This window comes from Malania oleifera, chromosome 7 (assembly GCF_029873635.1).
Source record: "Malania oleifera isolate guangnan ecotype guangnan chromosome 7, ASM2987363v1, whole genome shotgun sequence".
Classification (NCBI taxonomy): domain Eukaryota; kingdom Viridiplantae; phylum Streptophyta; class Magnoliopsida; order Santalales; family Ximeniaceae; genus Malania; species Malania oleifera.
In genome coordinates, this window is record NC_080423.1 from 100,513,105 (window position 1) to 100,534,175 (window position 21,071).

At 37.2% G+C, this 21,071-nt stretch overlaps 1 protein-coding gene across 2 annotated transcripts in view; it reads right to left on the bottom strand.

Annotated features, from left to right (window-relative positions):
* Positions 1-338: 338 nt before the first annotated feature.
* LOC131159674 (uncharacterized) overlaps positions 339-21,071 on the bottom strand; it is a 97,941-nt gene continuing 77,208 nt past the window's right edge. For both annotated transcript variants that reach the window (XM_058114753.1, XM_058114754.1), the window contains exons 13-18: positions 10,575-10,637; positions 10,244-10,485; positions 10,035-10,164; positions 3,180-3,272; positions 1,623-1,826; positions 339-859 (exon numbers count right to left, since the gene is read on the bottom strand). In XM_058114753.1, coding sequence (XP_057970736.1) covers positions 566-859; positions 1,623-1,826; positions 3,180-3,272; positions 10,035-10,164; positions 10,244-10,485; positions 10,575-10,637 — 1,026 coding nt within the window. In that variant the 3' untranslated portion in view covers positions 339-565. The remainder of the gene's footprint in view (positions 860-1,622; positions 1,827-3,179; positions 3,273-10,034; positions 10,165-10,243; positions 10,486-10,574; positions 10,638-21,071) is intronic.

Genomic DNA, 21,071 nt, shown 5'->3' on the forward strand with positions numbered 1-21,071 from the left:
TGCTGGAAGATGTTGCAACAGGGGCAAGAAGATGATGCTGCAAAATGCCAGAAGAATAAACATAGAATTGAATGCTGGAAGGGACAAAATGCCCGAAGAAGAAGCTACAGACAAATTTTGAAAGAAGAAGATGCAGAATGTTGGAGGAAGAAGTGTAGAACACTGAAAGAAGATGCAGAATGCAGGAAAAGGAAAAATGCCAAAAAGAGTAGAGCGCCGGGAGAGAGAGCGGAAGGGACAGAATGCTGAATGAAGAATCAAAGCCGTTGAGGAGAATAAGCAAGAGAGAGGGAGAGAGAGGCGTACAAGCAGAAAGCTTCATCCGGGTACATTACAACTTTGTAAATAAATTTTTAATTGATTACAATAAGATCAATTGTATGTACACTGACCTAACCATTAAAAATGCATATATATACATAAGCCTCTTCCATGTTAAAATTCCTGAAACAAAGCTGATAATATACTGAAAAAGAATGGCTATAAATTCCAATCCCCCACCTTCCATCAAATTCTAAAAGATGAGGCAAGCTGACCAACTACATTCATCACTATAGATTTTTATTCACACCCTGACTTCAACAATATCCCCATCTTTGAGCTGTGTGTTTGGCAACACAAGCTGGCCATTTACCAAAACCAGCTTTCCTTCAAGTCCTGCTCTTCTTGCAGCATCTGCAGCTGTGCTCCCGCTCCTCAATCTCATCATCTCACCGAGGGGCCAACATACAATAACCACCTCCCCAAACACAACAGATTCAAGTCCAGCATTCACTTTATTACCCTGATTTGCTCGCCCGAGCGTCACTTCAGAGCGCAGCTGCTCCTCCCATTGAAGCATTGTCCTCAATAAATGTACCTACCAAATAATTTGACAGAGATAATATCACTTTTGTTTTTAACTGCCAATGACACCACTGCTTTTAAAAGACACAAAACATGCAAATGTTTATACAATATATATGTTCAATGTGCACGAGCAGAAGGAGCCACCATTTAAAACAGGTCCTATGTCCCAACTGTAAGTTGGGAATCTTCAAAATCAATGTGGTTGGGCATGGTATATGATGCTTCCATATTAGATAACTACACCATTGTTATTCTTGTGACGCTTCGACTCAAACAGATTCAAAAGCCTTTTCTCCTCATACTTGGTTAAGATAATAGTCATCTTTCATTTCCTCTTACAATCCAAAATCCCACTCAAAACAAAAAGGAAAAATAGAAGCACAACTAAATCTGCATTCCGACAGAATGAAGAGAAGCTAGATCCATGATAAAATTCAAAGGCACAGCAACATTGTTGGATGAAGCAAAGGAATTTTTGGAAAGGGGCATGCTACACCACTGTAAGCCCACTGCAATTCTTACTGACAACTTACCTAGTCAATCCCACACCAACCATAACACGTTCATATAAGCATGAGGTGCAGTGCATCCAGGGTTTCTGTGACTTGATTACTTAATTTTTATTTTTTTATTATGTAGGTGGGATTACAAGGCAACAATTTATTTCTGCTTGTACAAAAAGTGTAAAGTAAATTTAAGGACAATAAAAAAATGCATTTCAATTTCAATTAATAAACAATATAAACTTACGACTCTGGAAGTTCGACATATACCTTATTGTTGATGTTGGCTTCAATGGAAGTTGACCTCACAGGGTTGTTGCTTGGCCTCTCATACGAGCAGGAGTTGGATGCAATAGAAGCAATCTGTTTATCATCAAAAACAGCAGATATAACAGCCCAATATTCAGATTTCTCCTGCTCTGTCAGATCAATGACTTGAATGAAAGTGGGAAGCAGGCGCTGAAATTGATCCTCCTGCATAGGAATAGATCATTTAATGAATTTCCCAATGTCTCTTCAATAAAAAAGTCCTCTATGTGGTTATTTAACGAGCTCTTATTGCTTATGCACAATAATTTTCAAACTAGATGCCATTGAAGGCTAAAACAAGCTGGTATCTGAGGATTTTAGAAAGCATATTATTTATGGATGAAATGCAATAATAAATTTCTTCACTAGTGAACTTACACAGAAGCCATTAATTTTTATACCTTCACCCAATGAGCTTTGAAAGATGCCATTAATTTTTGTTTGTATTTGATGCTTTAGAATATTTTAGAAAATTTAACTCCAAAGTACATGTGTAGCTTTTTATCTTCTCATAAAGCTATGAAGACTATTTTATAAAAATCTGAAAGTTCATCTGACTAGATTTTTAGTTTATCTTCATATACAACAAGAGCAAGCTTTTATAGCATGTTTAAGCTTAGAGGATTTCAAATGAAAATAGACATAGGATCACAACTAGAAAGAAAAAAAGTCAAAATACAAAAGAACATGCTTGCACACATCAAGGTACCTTACCAATAGATTTTTTATATTGTATGCATATTCTGCATGTCCCCTGCTTTTGTCCAACTTACCATCACCGATAGGAGGGTATTAAATAATATCCATACCATCTGCATGGCTTCTCAAATTCTCCAACCCCCGTATTCCGTATTACTAAATATTTAGGCAATTAGTAAAACAAGTCTTGACTCAATGATAAGGGTTTTATATCTAAACCTGAAGGTTTGAGTTTCAAATCAGGCAAATAGCTACTCCAAGTATGAAGGTAAGACAGAATACAGAGCGTTGTGCAGGCATTACACTTCATTTAGGCAATTGCAAAAATGAAATTATAATTTCTTTATCTAGTTTTCTTTCAAAGAAAATTCTTCCTTCATAACTTAATAAAATTTTAAAATTTCTTTGCATGTTTAGCATTGAGAGAAGTCATTCATGCATAAAAATCAAGCAAAATCAAGAGGCAGGATATTGTTATTGTTGAGGGCCATGAAGTACAAAATTGGCACTCAAGTAGTTCTCATGATCAACAAGAAGAGTCACATGAAAATTATTTTAAAATTATTTCATATTTTATTTCTTTCTTCAGTATAAAAAGAAGAAAGGGAGGAGGGGGGAATTCTGCCATTCCATATATGATGTTCAATTAGTTGGTTCATCCTCTAACCAGATAACTAAACAAAAAACTCTTAAACTAATCTCTTTAATATGTTGGCCAATGATAAAAGTTGAAAGAGAGAGAGAGCATTGCAAATATGTTCTCTAAGTTTACATTGCATATCTATACTTCTGTCTAAAGATTGGGGATGTACGACATACCTTGTGGTACATTCCATCTCTGCAAAGTGTATACTTCTCCAAACAAGTACACCAATCCCCATGTCCTGGCTCAAACCACCACTCATCAGAGACCTATATTGAATTTAAAAAGAGTTAGTTAAGTAGGGAACATAATTTTCAAACTTTTCAACTGGAAACATTTTGGTTTGTGTTGTTTTCGTTTCCATTTCCACTTTTTAAAACTCTAACCAGATGAAACTTATTTGTAAACTTCTGAGTGAGAACATTTTCCAAAAAGCTAACAATGTTTCAACTTTGAGACATGGAAACAAACCAGATAGAACACAAATAACATGGAGAAGGAAACTGTTAAAACTTGATATACATTGTTGGCCTACAACCTAATAGCTTAAACTTTTAGGTAAAGTGGTATCTAACATGGCATCAGAGCTGGTTACCAGGGTCCTGAGTTCCGGTCTTGCTGCCCACGTTTATTGTGTGGTGTTTAAAAAAATTATTGTCTCCTATCATGGGTGCTATTTATTGTGTGTTTATCCCTTCACATGCTGTCAGGCTGCATGTGCGGGGGAGTTTTAAAACTCAATATACATTGTTGGTCCACAACCTAATAGCTTAAATTTTTAGGTAAAGTGGTAATCTAATAGAAACAACAAAAACCAAAACACTCCCAGAAACACAGTTCCACACTGTTTGCCAACAAATCATGCATCGACACAAAACCCTAACTGCCACTGAATATGAAAATTAATGAAATTTTGTCACATTTACAAGCAGTATTTTTCTTTTTTTTAAACTATGAATTGCTTTAGTCACTGTTTGGTCAGGTCATCCTGTAGGTCAGATTACATGTTAAATACAATGGTCATTGTTCAAAGTACATGCCTCCGGATAAGATCAGATAACAAGAAACTAGGTGACACAGGCAATAATAAATGAAGGGACATTAATTTAGGATGGCCACCAAGAGATGAACAACAATTGGAAAGATAACATCATAAGCCAATCTTGAAGAATTATTTTGTCAAACTTGAGAAGCAATAGAATGCCATAAGCAAAATAATAAAATGTTGTTTTGTCAAATTTGAGAAGTAGCATGCTGATAGACAGAAACTATTCTAAAGGTAGAACTCCTTGGGAGGGAATGCAACTGGAGGAGGTAATTAAGTTATATGAGGGATATATATATATATATATATATATATATATATATATTCTATTGGATCATAATTGAAGAATTAAGTGACTGACTAAACAATCAGATGGCGGAGTAACATAGTGGACAAAGTAATCCTGTAATACAGAGGGTCATTGCCTATTTTGTTCCGCTAAGCAGACTTAAAGATGGTGTCTGAACATGGGCCTAATCTCCAACATTTTTTGCATTATGTGGCCATTCCCAGGACTTCAACCTATGCACTTGCATGAATGTGTACTACATACAATATGTTTACTATAAACAAGCATTTTAAAAAAATATACATACATACATATATACACACTGTTAGATTACCACTTTACCTAAAAGCTTAAGTTGTTAGGTTGTGGGCCAACAATGTATATCAAGCTTTAAGACACACACACACACACACACATCACACATAACAGAGGAGTCTGATTTGTAAGTTGACCTTTGGGACATGTAGTGCAGGAACCTTCTGCCATGAATGTGCACTTAAATATAGGTTCAATCCCGCAAGGCATCAAAACCAAGACATCCAATTTGACAGCTTGCCCTTAATGAGCACAGTAAGCACTAGTACACACATTTCAAATTAATACTATATCCTGCAAGCAGATAGATGGGTGTATGTGCATGCTAGAACATCAATGCCATATGAGTCTTTATTGCATGTGCAATGTGACTGATCAAAAGCACACACAAACATGCAATGATCTGCTGCCAAGGCCCTTCAATAGGGAGGTCTTGCCAATACAATGATACATTACAGAATTAGGAAATATATTAAGAAATATAGTTGGTGAGATGTCTATCCCATGAAAATTAGTACCTTGTAAAAAGCCAACCCATGGAAAGCAACTAATCAAGTAGCAAAATCTAAGAATTGCTTTAGCTTATGTGTTACAGAAACACTAATAAAGAAGCAAGTTTATTAAGCAGATGATGGTGATTTTTTAGCCAGAGGGTGTGGGCTTCCTCTTTGGAGAGTTTCATGCTATATGTTTTGGGGTTTTGGCAAGTGGAAAGGGAGGAAAGCTCTGTGGCATTGTACCGTTTTGGCCATCAATTGGAGGAAATGCTAGAATCTTTAAAGGTGTAATCACTTCCATTAATATGCTTTGGAGTAGAGTTGTGCTCCCTGTACCCCTCTGGTGCTCTTGGCTGGTGGCTTCTTTTGTCATGTTTCTCTGGAAGACTAACAGCAGGATTGGTGGTTCGCATTACTTTATTAGAATAGTCTTGTAACTACCTTCGTTTTGCCTAGCTGTTTCCCTTTTGCAATTGGAGGGTTTTTTGCTTTCACTTTTTTTTTTTTTGTTGTACTCCTTTCTTCCTTTAATATAATTCTATGTTTATCAAAAAATTTTAAAAAAATAGCCAGAGCTAATAAAATCAACTAAAGTTCAGAGAGATCATGAAATAGATGTCACACAGGTAATGTTCAATTGAATCTGCCCATGGCACTATCTTCTGCATTACATACATTAGCTGCTAATGTTCTTGCTGAGACAAGACACTGTTAATTTTCTTCAATGTGTCCATTTACAGGAAATATTATTTGAAATAAAATATAGGACTAATGATCCTAAAGTAACATTGCAAGTCTATTCTCTAAGATTTATTATTATTGTTATTATTATATTTATTAAACATATTTTTGCAACTTCTTCATACATCAAAGAGATTGACAGGTTGCCTTAAAAGACAAAAAATGGACATGTTTGGTTACGGTTTAGGATATATATTTTCTGTAGAGACCCGAACCCATAAAAATAAGAAAAGGGGTAAAAAAGGGATTTTTCAGGCTTCGTCGACGAAGCCAATGTTCTCGTCGATGAAGGCAATGCAGCACTTCGTCACCGAAATTCAGAGTCTCGTCGACGAAGAGATCCCGACCGACAAGGAAAATATCAGGCTTGGGTTCGTTGATGAGGGAGGAGGTTCGTCGATGAACAACCTTCTATGGTTCGTCAACAAGGGACCAATTCATCGACGAATTTGACTAGGTCAAAAGGCCTATAAATAGGATTTTTCATTGCTTAAGGGTTAAGAAACCCAAAATTCTCTCTCTCTCTCTCTCTCTAGAACCGGCGAGTTCTCTCTCTCTCTCTCTACGATCCTTCGCCGTTCATCGCCTATTTCGACGATTAGAAGTTACTGCGAGGATCAAGGAGCTAAGATCTACAGTACTAGCGAAGCAGATTCTTGTTTTCGTGAAAAGTCGGGATTTGGATTTTCGAGCATTTTGGTTTCTGTTTCGAAATCAGGTAAGGGGATTATGTTTAATATAGTGTTTTAATGTTTTTGATCCAATGGAGATAGTTATGGAATGGAGTATTTATGTTTTCAATTGTTCTTTTGAAAACCAACCGTTTGAAATGCTTGTTTTCAAACCTAGGATATACGATATGATATTTTGAGTACAAATGAACCGTGGAAAGTTCGGTTTGATCCTACAAACCATTTATTCAATGTTTTCCGTGGTTGCCTATGGGCCATGTTTTAAATATGGAAAATTGTGTGGCATGTGAATATGATTTTTAGAGTGATGGAAATACCAGGATGGGTATGTTTGTGTAATACTGAACTATTTTCGGAAATACTGGAACTGTTTTGGGAATTGCAGGAACTTTATAAGAGGGCTGAGGTCGAGTTTGTAATAAATGGCCGAGCCCGTGTTTTATGAAATGTGTTTTAAAGTACAATTTTAATTATCTAAATTGCACGATATGCTTTAGGAAACCTGATAACCCAGTGTTGTGAGCACGGTACCATTGCTAGAGAGAGTTGCACCATTTGTCCGCATGCGCTCACATTTATGAGAGTATGGTGTTGGGTGGTCCTAGCCGATTGACCTTGGTAGAGGTAGTACCCTTCTAAGAAGTGGTAAGGCAATCGGACCCGCAAGTGGTTTGCGGAAGCCTGCCGTCGGTGAATGCAGGGAGTTGAGTTGACTTAACTTGGGTTGATCCCCCGGGTTTTTGTCCAGTCTTCGGGCCGCACAACCCTAACCACGGGGGTTTATACATGGCGAGTAGTTCCAGGGTGTATCTTTCATGCATATCTGTATATTTATGTAATGATATTATTATTTCTAGAATTGTTTTATATTGTGAGAAATGAGTATTTATATACTATGTTTAGTAAAAGAGACATGTATGGTGATTTTGAAATACACTAAGAGGCATGCTGACAACACACACTGTCACTAACTTAATCTTGCTTACTGAGAGGTGTCTCACCCCCATTGTACAATGTATCTTTTCAGGGAATCCCAGAGATCGAGTTTAGCGGGATCCAAGGGGGTGTAAACTAGTTTAGTTACTTTTTGTGAGTGTCTTCAAGAACTCAAATATGAGTAGTTTATGTAGTATGCCTTCGGGCTTGTATTATCGGTCGAGTGGACCGATTTAGTTGACTTACTATTATGAGATGTAATATGTGTATGGGAAGAACCGTGATATATATTGTGATTTAGACTCTGGTAATAGAAAATAGAAAATGTTTTGTTATTTCCGCTGCATATCTTGTATGTTGAGATGGTATCAGGTACATAGACGTCATTAAAGTAGCACCCTGGGCCCACGTGTTGGGTTGGGGCGTTACATTTTCTGTTACTGGAAACACAGGATACAAATAATACAGGAAATCTGCATTTGGTTAAGGTTCTCTTGCAAAAACTATTTTCAGAACTATAAAAAAAACACCCTTGAAAATATGAGTTTTGAAGATGAAGAGTCAAAGACTGATTGGACAGATTCAAGACCAAATCCTTGGATGCTACCTCTCATTCGTCTTTTTTTTTCGAATGTAGCATAATGCTTCAAAGAGAGTAATTTAAAAAGAATGGGATCCGTAGATCTTTTTGTGATGGGGGCTTGATTGGAGCTCTAGATCTGTTTTCCATTTGATAGATATAGATGTGTTTTAACTGTGAGTGCCATGGAGTTGGAGCCCAAGATCCGTGTTTGTCATAGAGGTTACACAGATCTAAGGCACTGTGCTTGACCATGAGTTGCTGGAGATTTGGAGCCCTAGATCCATGTTTTTCTATAGCCTTGGGGATCGGCTCCATCACTAAATTCAAGTTTAAACAAACCTATGCCCAGACAACTATTAAGCCCACAAAAATCTATCAAGCCTAATGCAACCTCATTAAACGAGGCCATTAATGATACTAACGCAAGCCGATGAAATGAGCTCAACCAAGCCTGTAACTGAGCCGATCAAGAGCCAAAATGAACCAAGTCCGTTCATGTTCAGGTTTAACTCGTTTATTCATGGAGCCCCAAAATTGGGCTTAGGAATTGCTCATTTATATAATGAACACGCCTGAATGAGCTCCTGAGCTGCCTGTGAGCGGCTTGGTTCATTTGCAGCCATCCCTTTTGTGTTAATGTACACTTGCACTGCCTGAGACGACACAAGTATTAGGAGGAAACAAGCATTTTTGATGACTCTGGTTTGCACCTTAACAGTATATCAGCAGAAAATTTCTGTGTGGAGGTCATCAGAATCACCCCAAATATACCACAATCAGCACACATCAGTACCAGGAATGAACAACACAGCAGCAATGCAGAATCGGGCAGCACAAACTATTTCAAAACAGCATCCAGAACTTCAAGAGGCAGCTATGACCACAGAACTGAAGTTACATTATCCTAGGAGGAATCAGACATAAATAGTCTCTCACCAAAGCCAGCTTTGGCCACAATAAACAGAGCATACCACAAATAAAAACAGCAGGCACGCAAGCAGCAGTGCAGACACTCATAAACAACCTGGAAGCATCTAGAAACATATGCAGGCATGATCAGGGACACTCACAACATCATAACAGTACCATCACTCAACAACCAATCAGAGGAAGTATTAGAGGAGCAACAGTACACAGGAAATAGTATGTGCCTGTCTTTACATCAGCAACCTACCACGAGCCACACAACACCCACAAGAGTTGCTCATTACTGAGAAGAGGAGATGAAATTCTAAATGAGACTCAAACCAGAGAAGAGATCTCTATTTTAAGAGCCAAAAAAGGAGAGAAAGGAATAAATAGAAATAGATGCAACTCAGATTAATCAGGTTTAAGAGAAGTTTATTCCTACAATACTACAGATCTGCATTGGAATTCTTTGAATTTTTTTTTTTTTGTATTCCTAAATGTAGATATTTTCCTTTATCTTCAACCAATCATACATGAGGATGAAGAGATTGAAGATGATGTAACCAATGTTTTTCATGGCTGATTTGTAGATTTGCATTGGTGGGGTCTATTATTTCCCTCTGAAATATTAACATTATCCTTAGGCCCTGTTTGGAACTCGAAAATATTAGGAAAAAGAAAGGAAAATATCAAGGAGTTCACATTTTCATGTTTGGCAATCAAAGAAAGCGAGAAAGAAAATAAAAAAATATACCAAAACTATGAACAAAATTTTGATTTTCTGCATCATTAACATTTAGTTTTTCTTAATTTTTAGTCATATTAAAACAAACTTTCATTTTTGATAATATTTAAAAGAGAAGGAAAATATAAGAGAAAATGAGTTTCCCCCTTATTTTCCTTTCCCCAAACAAAATTCTTGATCCAAATGGAATCTTAAGGTTACAGATGTTGAAAAATATAGAACTCATTTCAGGATAAAACACAGGCAGAGTAATCAAGCAATTGAAGCTGAAAACTCAACCTTTTTGTATAACCTTGCATAAGCTTCCCATCGCTTTATTTGAAAAGAAGATCTTCTGTTGACTACAGCTTCTGAAGCTGCAAGTCCAAAGCTCACAGCAACAAGTAGCTCTCTCCCACCCTTATCTACCCTGGAAATACAACTATGTAAGGAACAAGCAAATTTTCAGCTTAAAATGCACTAGGAATGACTTAAGAGTAATAAGATACCTGACGACAACAGCAGCAAGTAAGTGACTTCCATCCACTCTAAGAACAGGGTGTCCTACTTTTAGGGAACTGTACTTCTGACAGACATAATCATCAGAATTCTGATCTTCCAAATCATTGGAGAAACATGAGGACGGTTCAATATCAGAATCATTTAGACTGGTCATTGAAGGCAACTTGTTTTCACTTTCCTTATAAAGCCAATGTGCAGCAAGTCCATGCTCAGCATACTCATGCATCCTCTAGACAATAAGATGATTATAGCGATCAGCTAAAACCGAAGTGCATATGAGTAACTTGACCTGATATTACATGTCATGAATTCTTGTACCTGTGTCCTTATTTGAACTTCCAAAGGTGAAGAGTCAGGACCTTGCACTGCAGTGTGTAGAGACTGCAATTAGAAGAGAAATCTTAGATTTAGAAAGCTGTCCAAAATGGGAGTCGGAAAAAATAAATATATTTTCATTACTTTCCAAAATAATAATAGTAATAATAATAATATGCTAACAACATAATAATAATAATAATAAAATTCTTCTATAGTCAAATGTGCAACAGAAGTAGTTGTAACAACATAATAAAAACAGAAAGCTGCTTAAATATGCTCTTTAAAATAATTTTGAAGCAACGCAATTGGTACTGTCAAACTCACAACATGGGAAATTTATTATGTCAGGAAAAGAACATTTGAACAAATATTCCTTTTCATGTAACAAAGCAACTTCTGCAATAATCTGAATGCTATCAGAATGGCAATTCAATATGCATTTTATTATGTGTGTGCATGTATTGAGGAATTGGGTAAATTGGAAGACCTAATCACAATAATAGGTCTCTCTCTCTATTTATAATATGCCAAGTACATTACAATGAACATATTACCTTTATAAACTCATGCTTACTAACACAGCAATAATACACAGCAGTAATACTAAATAACTAAATAACTTCAGTAACCAGTAAAACTCCCCCTCAAACTGGAGCATAGATATCATGCACTCCTAGCTTGTAACAAATGGATTTAACCCAAGCACCCCCAAGGATTTAGTGAATAAATCAACAATTTGGAATTCAAACTTCACATGAGTCGTTGTACTGAGCTTCTACACAAGTATCTCTCGAACAAAGTGACAATCAACTTCAATGTGTTTCTTTTGTCCTGCTCATAGAAGACTGGGTTGGGGGCAATATAAATAGTAGCTTGATTATCACACATCAACTTTGAAGGCTGAGAATGCAAAAAACCAAGTTCTTCTAACATGTTCTTTAGCCAAATAAGCTTACATGTAGTGTGGACCATGGCCGATACTCTGACTCAGCACCTGATTGAACCACCACAATTAGTTTCTTACTTTTCTAGATATCAAGTCACCACAAAAAAAAAGACATAATATCCGTTCGTGGATCTTTTGTCGGAAGATGATCCAGTCCAATCTGCATCTATATATCCTTGCACATAAGTGTGACCCCAATCCTGATAAAAGAGACCTCTCCTAGGAGCATTAGATATTTTAAGATATGATTGATTGCCTCCCAGTAATCAAGAAACTGGCTCACAACACTTGTCGCAAAAGATAACTCTGGAATATGTGATAGTTCAACATTCCAACAAGTCTCCAATATCAGTGTCAACCAACAAATCACCCACATCTAGCATTAACTTCTTGTTAGGATCCATTGGTGTATAGGTTTGGATCCCAACAGCTCGATCTCATCCAAAAGGTCCAGGACATGCTTCCTATTTCATAAAACGGTCCCATATGAGATCTAGATACTTCTATAACCAAGAAGTATTTCAATAACCCTAAACCCTTGGTCTAAAAATTTGTAGAAAATGCTTCAATTGTTGGATACCTTGATCACCACTGATAATCAAAATATCATCCATGTCCACAACGCGCAGAATCCTATAACAAGTAGTATGATGATAAAATATAGAGTAATCTACCACAACAAACTGAAGGCAAACTCAAGTACTATGGTAATGAATCAACCAAACCATGCTTTGGGAGAGTACTTCAGACCATACAAGGATCTCTTGAGACAACACACCCTTAAGCAACAAACCTAGGTGGTTGCTCCATCTAGACCTCCTCATGAAAATCAACATGTAGGAAAACATTCTTCACATCTAACTGATGCAAAGGCCAATAACATGTGTTGGCTAAGGAAATGAAAAAAAGGTAAGTTTGGCAACCAGGGAGGATGTGTCAGAAAAATCAAAACCATATGTCCCACTTAGCAGCAAGGCAGGCCTTCAAGCGAGCAACGAAACCATTTGGGTTCACTTTTATGGTATACGCCTAGCAATAAACAACCACAGCTTATGGATTGACTTTCATGGTATACACCTAGCAACAACCAACCGCAGACTTATTGAGAGGAAGAGACACCAATTCTCAAGTATCATTATCATGTCATGCATCCCTTCAACCATTAAGATCCTCCACCCAGAATGGGATTGGGCTTCAAAAACAAATTTTTGGAAGAAGAACAAAAGACGGAGTACTAACAAAACAATAATATGAGGGTAACAAGAAATCATAACAAACAAAATTAGAGATTGGATGTTGGATATAAGTGAATTTCCTTTCCCAACAACAATATGAAGATCAATTGGGAAATAGGATCATTAGACAAGTGAACTAGAGACATAGAAGTAGAAGCTAGAGGAGGCTCTCTTTCCTTGAGTCGCTGCCATACAGCTGCGAATTAGGATAATCCAAGCAAAATTGGATGAAGCTGCATGATTGGGAAGAGATAATAGGTTAAAATCAAGAAGACTAGGCAAAGTAAGGGATTCATCAAAATTAGCATGGCTCAAGGATTAGAATAGAATAGAGTAGACTCAAAGAAGGTGACATAAGCAAAGAAAAAGAATCGATGTTAAGTACGGATTTTACAAGTAGCCTAGAAAAATACACTTGATAATTCCTAGACTTTAACTAATGGACAAAGGACACACAACCAACTACATGAGGAGGAAGTGAACAAAAGAGCCTTTTAGAAAATAACTTAATATGGTATTTCACCACCAAGGACAAAGAATGACATTTTATTAATGAGAGAGCAAGTAATAAGCACAACATCACTCCAAAAAATTTTGGGGACATTCATTTGATACAATAGAGTACAAGTGATTTCTAGAACATGTATGTTTTTCCACTCTATAACTCCATTTTATTGTGGGGCATGGGCACAAAATGAATGATAAATCATACATGAGTTAGCCATATAGAGAGTGAATTGGGTGCTGAAGCACTCCTTAGCATTATGACTACAAAGTATTTTTGGTACATTGAATACACTCCTTATTTAAGAACAAAAGGCACAAAAGATATTAACCAACTCAAAACAATCTTTCATCAAATACAACCAAGAAATCCTAGAGCAGTGATCGAAAAATGTAACGAAGTATCTAAACCCCAATTTTGACGCGACACGATTAGGACCCAGCAAACGGAAAACAATGGTGCTTTCCTAATTGACAAAATTCCCACTCAAGATTAGATACAAAACTTAAAGTAGGACCCAACTATTTTGACTTGTACAATGAAGGATGACCATGGGGACAATGGATTTGAAGTGGTAAAGACCACCAGCTTCATAGTAGATGTCAATCGTCTTCTTTATCTTTTAGATCCTAAATAACAACAGAATTAGGAAAGAAAGTTATAGCGACTTCATAATCTAACTAATACATATGAGACTAACGGGGAATTCAGGAATGTACAAAATAGAAGAAAGAGAGATTGATGTAGTAGTATTTATTGCTCCTATCCCATTAACTGTGGTAGTGAACCCATCAGCAAGGATACATTGAGGTAGATTTTTAGAATACAAGGGTAGAGAAGAAGTTTGTTACACGTTATACAGACTGTGGCAACAAAAACAAAAACCCAAGGGCTAGCAGGAGAGACACCACGTGACATGTAGGCTATGGGATTACCTTTCTGAGTAGAAGATGCAATATGATGAGATGTTTGTTGGGATGCCTGATATTGCATGAACCTTGAATACACCTCCTTTGAGACAGTTAAAGTACAATGTTCACCAATGGCCAAACAAGTGACTGATGAGGGAAACATACTTTTAGGATTTGCAGACTACATACGAACACACGCAACCTCAACTATAGGAGCAAATCGAAAGCACACAATGAAAAATATACTTTTAGGATTTGTGGATTCCATCCCAACATTCACAAACAAGACCAACAGCTAGAACAAGTGGAACAACCACAAACAAGGTGAACAACTAAAATGACCACGAATGAGTCACAAACACACTAGCATAACACTGCCGCTTCCCCAAGAAACTCCTCAAAAAACTAAAATACAACCCTAATAGCAACTATTAGGTTACCACTTTACCTAAAAGCTTAAGTTGTTTGGTTGTCGGCCAACAATGTATATCAAGCTTTAACACTACCCTGCACGTGCAGCCCGATAGCAAATGGAAAGATAAACAAGCGATAAGTAACACCTATTACAAGGAATACAATAATTTGTTAAACACAACATAATGAATGTGGACAACAAGGCTAGAACCCATGATCTCTTGGTAACTAGCTTTGATACCATGTTACATTACCTACACGTTACATTACCTACATAAAAGCTTAAGTTGTTAGGCAGTGAGCCACAACGTATATCAAGCTTTAAGAGTAACAAATAACTATCAACAAAGTGCCATGAGTGGACAACCAAAAAAGTTGGATCTTTGAACAAAAGACATGATCAACAACTCGATATTATGGAGTATGGAAGTATGTAAGGCATTTGGGAAGAAAACAGAGCAAAAACACTGCTTAAAAATCTCTCACATGCCAGCACAAGGGGTAGGAGCTTCCGGCTTTGTATGGTGATGGGGATGTGTGAGACCTCCTCCAATGATGATCTAGAATGAGATAGCTTCTTGTGGACATAATTCTCATTTATTTTAACATAGGTACATGTTTGTATAAATAGATGTACAGCAAAAGAATAGAAGGAAAGAACCAAAGATGCTAACTTCTAAAGAAACTAAATATTCTAGGATATTCACACATTTATAGCCAAGATTCTCTTAGAAAAAATAGGAACGTTGACTAAAGAGATTTGAAACTTTCCAACACTCCCCCTCAAGCTGGCTTGAAGATATCTTCCATGGCCAGCTTGCTAATGAAGTTTTCAAATTGTTTCTTCAGCAGTCCCTTTGTCAGTATGTCTGTTACTTGCTCAGTTGTCAAGATATATGGTAGACAGATTACTCCCTCATCTATTTTCTCCTTGATAAAATGCTTGTCTACCTCCACATGTTTAGTTCTATCATGAAGAACTGGATTGTGAGCGATAGCCATTGCAACTTTATTGTCACAATATAGTTTCATTGGTAGTGAATTAGTAATCTTTAATTCTTCCAGCAACCTTTTGATCCATAGTGCTTCACAAATTCCATGAGCAACAACCTAAATTCTGCCTCTGCACTACTCCTTGCCACCACATTTTGTTTCTTGTTGCACCATGTTACTAGGTTTCCTCCAACAAAGGTGCAATAGCAAGAAGTTGATCTTCTATCAGTGATACTTCCAGCCTAATCTGCATCAGCGTATACTTCAACTTGTAAATTCCCATGTCCTCCAAATAATAAACCTTCACCTAGAGTCCCTTTTAGGTACCTTAGAATCCTATACACAGCATTAAAATGCTCTAATTCTGGTGAGTGTATAAATTGACTTACCACGCTTGTTGCAAAGGCCATGTCAGGACGTGTATGAGAGAGATAAAGGAGTGTCCCTACCAATATTTGGTATTTCTCTCTGTTGATCACTTCTTCAGCCTTAGCTGGTTGGAGTTTTATGTTCAGTTTTATAGGTGTTTTTGCTACTTTGCACACTAGCAGACCTATTTCTCCAAGTAAATCAAGCACATACATGCATTGGGAAACAAAAATTCCTTTCTTTGACCTTGCAAATTCCATACCAAGAAAATACTTCGAGTTGCCTAAGTCTTTGATTTCAAATTCCTGAGCAAGGATCTTCTTTAACGTCTTTAGCTCATTGCTATCATCACCTGTCAGAATTATATCATCCATATAGACAATAAGGATAGCCATTTTACCTTCACTTGTGTGTCTATAGAACATAGTATGATCGGCTTGACCTTGGCTGTAGTCATGACTCTTTACTACCTTCCCAAAGCGTTCAAACCAAGCTGTAGGAGATTGTTTGAGTTCATACAATGATTTCCTCAATCTGCACACCTTGCCTTTGCCACCTTTCCCTTCAAATCCTGGCGGCAGATCCATAAAGACTTCCTCCTCTAAGTCTCCATTTAATAAGGCATTCTTCACATCTAGTTGATATAAGGGTCAGTTAGAGTGAGCTGCTAGAGAGAGCAACAAACGGATTGAGTTCATCTTGGCTACAGGAGCAAATGTTTCCTGGTAGTCAATTCCATATGTTTGAGTGAACCCCTTCGCCACAAGTCTTGCTTTGTATCTTTCTATACTCCCATCAACCTTGAATTTTACTGTAAATACCCATTTACAGCCAACAGTCTTCTTCCCATCCGATAGGTCACCAATTTCCCAAGTGTCGTTAGCAATTAGTGCATCCATCTCTTCTTGAACAGCCAATCTCCATTATGGGTAATCTAGTGCTTCCAGAATGGTTCTTGGAATAAACAGATGAGAAACATTTGAAGTAAAGGCTGATTACGCGCCGAAACTGTGTAATTGGACGTCTTAACCCGGGCTTTACGGTTTATATTTTTAATTAAATGTCCAAAATTATCCAATATTTTAATAAAGTGCCAAAATTATCATTCTTGAGTTTTATTGTCTAATTTATGAATTTTTGGTAATATTTTATCGCAGGAAAATTTTCGAGAATCAAAATCGACACCTGTTCGTATTTCATGCATAACTTTTCTGTTTGAACTCAAATTGAGACGATTTAAATTTTTAGAGAACGAGGAAAGGACTATCTACAACTTTCGTGTTTTGAGTTTTACAAGAAATGGGCTCCAAGAGGGTCATATTTGGCTGAGAACGCAGAGAGCAAAGATGAAGAGAAAAAAAAAAGAAAAAAAAATAAAACCATGTTTTGATGTGACCCGGCCATGCATGGCCAGGTCGGGTTAGCTACCAGCGGGTCATAGGTTTTTTTTTTCCCCTATCCTATTTATACCTTCTTTTCTTCCCCTGTTTGGTGTGCCTCCGCACACCCTCTGCACTACCTTTCGTTCCCTCACCCTCTCTTCTCTTCCACAGCCTCCCTTGGATTCCCCGCTGCAACTCCTACCCACAGCCCCTGCTAGCCAACCAAACACCAGCAGACACCTCTGCCGAGAGACCTGCTCCAGCCAACACCAGCAGCCTCCTCTGCATCTCCACCTTCTCAGCCCTCTCCCGAACTCCCTGCAATCTCCTGCGTAGCCACCAATCCTCCAGCTCCGCCCACCCTGCAACAAAGCACAACCAATTCTCCAGCAGTCCTCTTCAACGTCTCCAGCAGCCGAGACCCCCTGCTACAGCAGCAACCTGCTGGAACCCGACCACACCAGCAGACAGCTCCGGCCTCCTTTCCCACCACTCCTGCTCAACCTGCTGCAAGACCCGTGAAGCACCCTCGGCTTTTCTTCCAGACCAGCAGACCACTGCTCTCGGCCAGTCCAGCAAGTCCCACACCAGCACCACAGCAAGCAAGCTGCCTCTGCACATCTCTCCGGCCTGAAATTCCTCTGTTCTCTCTCTCTCTTATCTTTTCTCTTTCTTTTATTATTACTAATTAATCAGTTGAAATTTTGTTAAACTTTTATTTGAGCTTATTGTTATTTTTAGATTTTGAACATTATTTGGGGTGTTTCATTATTATTGAAGTTTAATTGTTTATGTATTCTCTTTCAGTTAAATTTTTGTTATAGATTAATTTAATGTTCCAAGTTATTTAATTAATTTAGTTAGGGTCAGTTTCGTCAAAGTTCATATTTTTCAGTTTTGTTAAAGTTCGTATTATATTTTTCGGTATCATTCAAAGTTTAGATTTTTGATGTGTTTGCATTTTTGTTTGAGTTCTTGGTTTGAATTATTGATTCATATTAAAGGTTTGATTTTTTTAGTGTGTGTGTGCGTGTTTGATTGAGTTTCCATTGCATGTTTTAATTCCTTATTTGTAGTTGCCATCTTTACTAATGTGTGTTTAGGTATTTCCTTAAGTAGACTAGGATTTCCATACTTGTTTTTTTATTGCAAGCATGAGTGGCTAAGTTCGGTAACTCGGGTTGTGGGTCGATGTCGTTTGCGTTCCATGGTTTATTAGTTTCCCTAAAATATTATTGCTAACCTTTTATTTGGTTGAAACCGAAAATTTAAGGCATTGTTGATAAATTACTGGCTCTTATTTCTTGTTTTGTTGTTGACGTTGGGCACATCAAAACCTTGATTCAATCTAGGATTTTCATCAACTAATTTACACGACATTCGGTTGATGCTTAATGAGAGTTTATATTTTCTTCCATTTGGATGTGGCAAATTTACTCGAGCTTATTAATAAAATTTCATCTCATTAATGCCTTGATTGGATTAACAAGAAGAGGAGTAAGGCCTAGGAAATTAGTAGACGATGGAAGCAAGCAGACATTGACCCGTAATCCGAGTATTTGGTAAATTGTTTCAGTTAATCTGTTTAATTTGATTGCGTTAGTAGGTTTACATTTTTGGAGAATTGATAAAATTTCAGTTTCATTTTGATAGTTTACTCAAGTTTCTTCCTCTTTGTTTATTATTTTTAAAACCATAAAAGACCAAAAATATTTTCAACTTACATTTTACAGCAACAGGATTTCACTAAACTTTCGCAAATACTTTGATACTCAGTGGTCCCTGTGGAATACGATCCTGGACTCATCCTTGATACAACTTGACACTTCCGCACTTGGAAGCATAACTCAGAACGAGTCAAAGGCCTTATGAGAATTGGAGAGTCTATGATAGGATAAATGGTTGGAAATAGGATGTGTGGTACAGGTTCTAACTCCTTTGCTCAGGGCAATAGGTAGGCCAAGATTAGAAGAATTATCAAAACAAGGATCTGGAGAAAAAAAAGTACTTGGAGTATGAAAAAGGTGGACCAACTTGTGTAGGTGATGATGATTGGCCTTGCTCAGGATTTGAAGAAAGAGCTCTATTATTTTGATGATTTCTTCTTCTGGCATAAACACGAAGCTTAGATGAGTGAATATTTGATAATACTTCTCCCCTTGTTTGTGAATTAGGTATGCCTTGTATAGGTAGACGAGGATTTCCATTATTTACGCTAGTTAAAGTATTTATCTCCTGATCCTTTAAAGAGTGGATGTCAATGTCAAGGGAAACATTTGGAAGAGACTTAGAGGTTTGTCGGAACTCATCTACAGTTTCCTTTTTCTCCCCCCTGAAGATAGTTATGGCAAAAAAGGGCTGGTTTTCAATAAAAACAACATCCATACTGATATGAATTTTTCTGGTTAGAGGGTTAAAACATTTGTACCTTTTTTTAGTAGGAGCATATCCAAGGAAAACACATTTTTCTGCCCTACGAGCAAGCTTGGATCGAAGATTGGTAGGTATATGAACAAAAATTGTGCATCCAAACACTTTTAGTGCCAGGTCTAATCTTATCCGACATGTAGGAAACATATTTTTTAAGCAATCTAAGGGAGCGATGTATTTTAGCACTCGAGTAGGCATCCTATTAATGAGATAACATGCAGTTAAAATAGCATCACGCCATAGATATTTAGGAACTTGCATTGAAAACATTAGGGCCCATGCAACCTCTAACAAATGGCGATTTGTTCTCTCAGCAATGCCATTTTGTTGTGGGGTGTCACGACAACTAGATTGATGTTGAATACCCTTTGTTGAAAGAAACGTTCTTAAACATTTGTTAAAATATTCAGTACCATTATCAGTTCTAAGGATACTGATTTTCGTTTGGAACTGGGTTTCAACCATACTATAAAAATCCTGAAAAAAAATTTTAACCTCAGATTTGTCACTCAATAAGTACACCCTACACAAACCTGTATGATCATCAATAAACATAACAAACCATTTCTTACTAGAAGTAGTAGTGATTTTTGAGAGACCCCAAACATCACTATGAATTAAATAAAAAGGTGTGGAAGAATGATAAGCTTTTGATTGACAGGTGCTTTGGTGACTTTTGGATATGTGGCAAACATCACAATGAAGAGAATTGCAATCCAGTTTTTTTAATAAGCTAGGAAACAAATGTCTTAAATAGAGAAAACTAAGATGTCCTAGTCTAAAATGCCAAAACATTATTTGATCACGTACAGAAACAGAACTAATACTACTACTCAAACCCTGAGCTTGTTTATTGTTGAATAAAGTCTCATCGAAGTAGCAGAGTCCATTAATCATCCTAGCACTACCAATCATCCTCCCCGAGAGTTGGTCCTGAAATTCACAATGGGAATCAAAGAAAATGACACAACAATTAATATCCCGTGAGAGTTTACTAATAGACAGCAGGTTACAAGCAAGTTTAGGGACGTGAAGGACAGACTTGAGTTCTATTTTTTTGAGAGATTTGGACAGAACCTGTTCCAGCAATGGATGAAAAACTTTCATCTGCAATTCTAATCTTTTTATTGCCAAAACAAGGAGAATAAGATTGAAACAACTGTGAGATAATGGTCATGTGATCAGATGCACCAGAATCAATAATCCATGGTGCAAGATTTAAGCAACAAGGGTAGGCACTAGAGTTATCACCTGTTTGGGCCAATGAACCAATAGGAAGACCAGAGGCAGAAGCAGATTTCAGCAGTTGAAG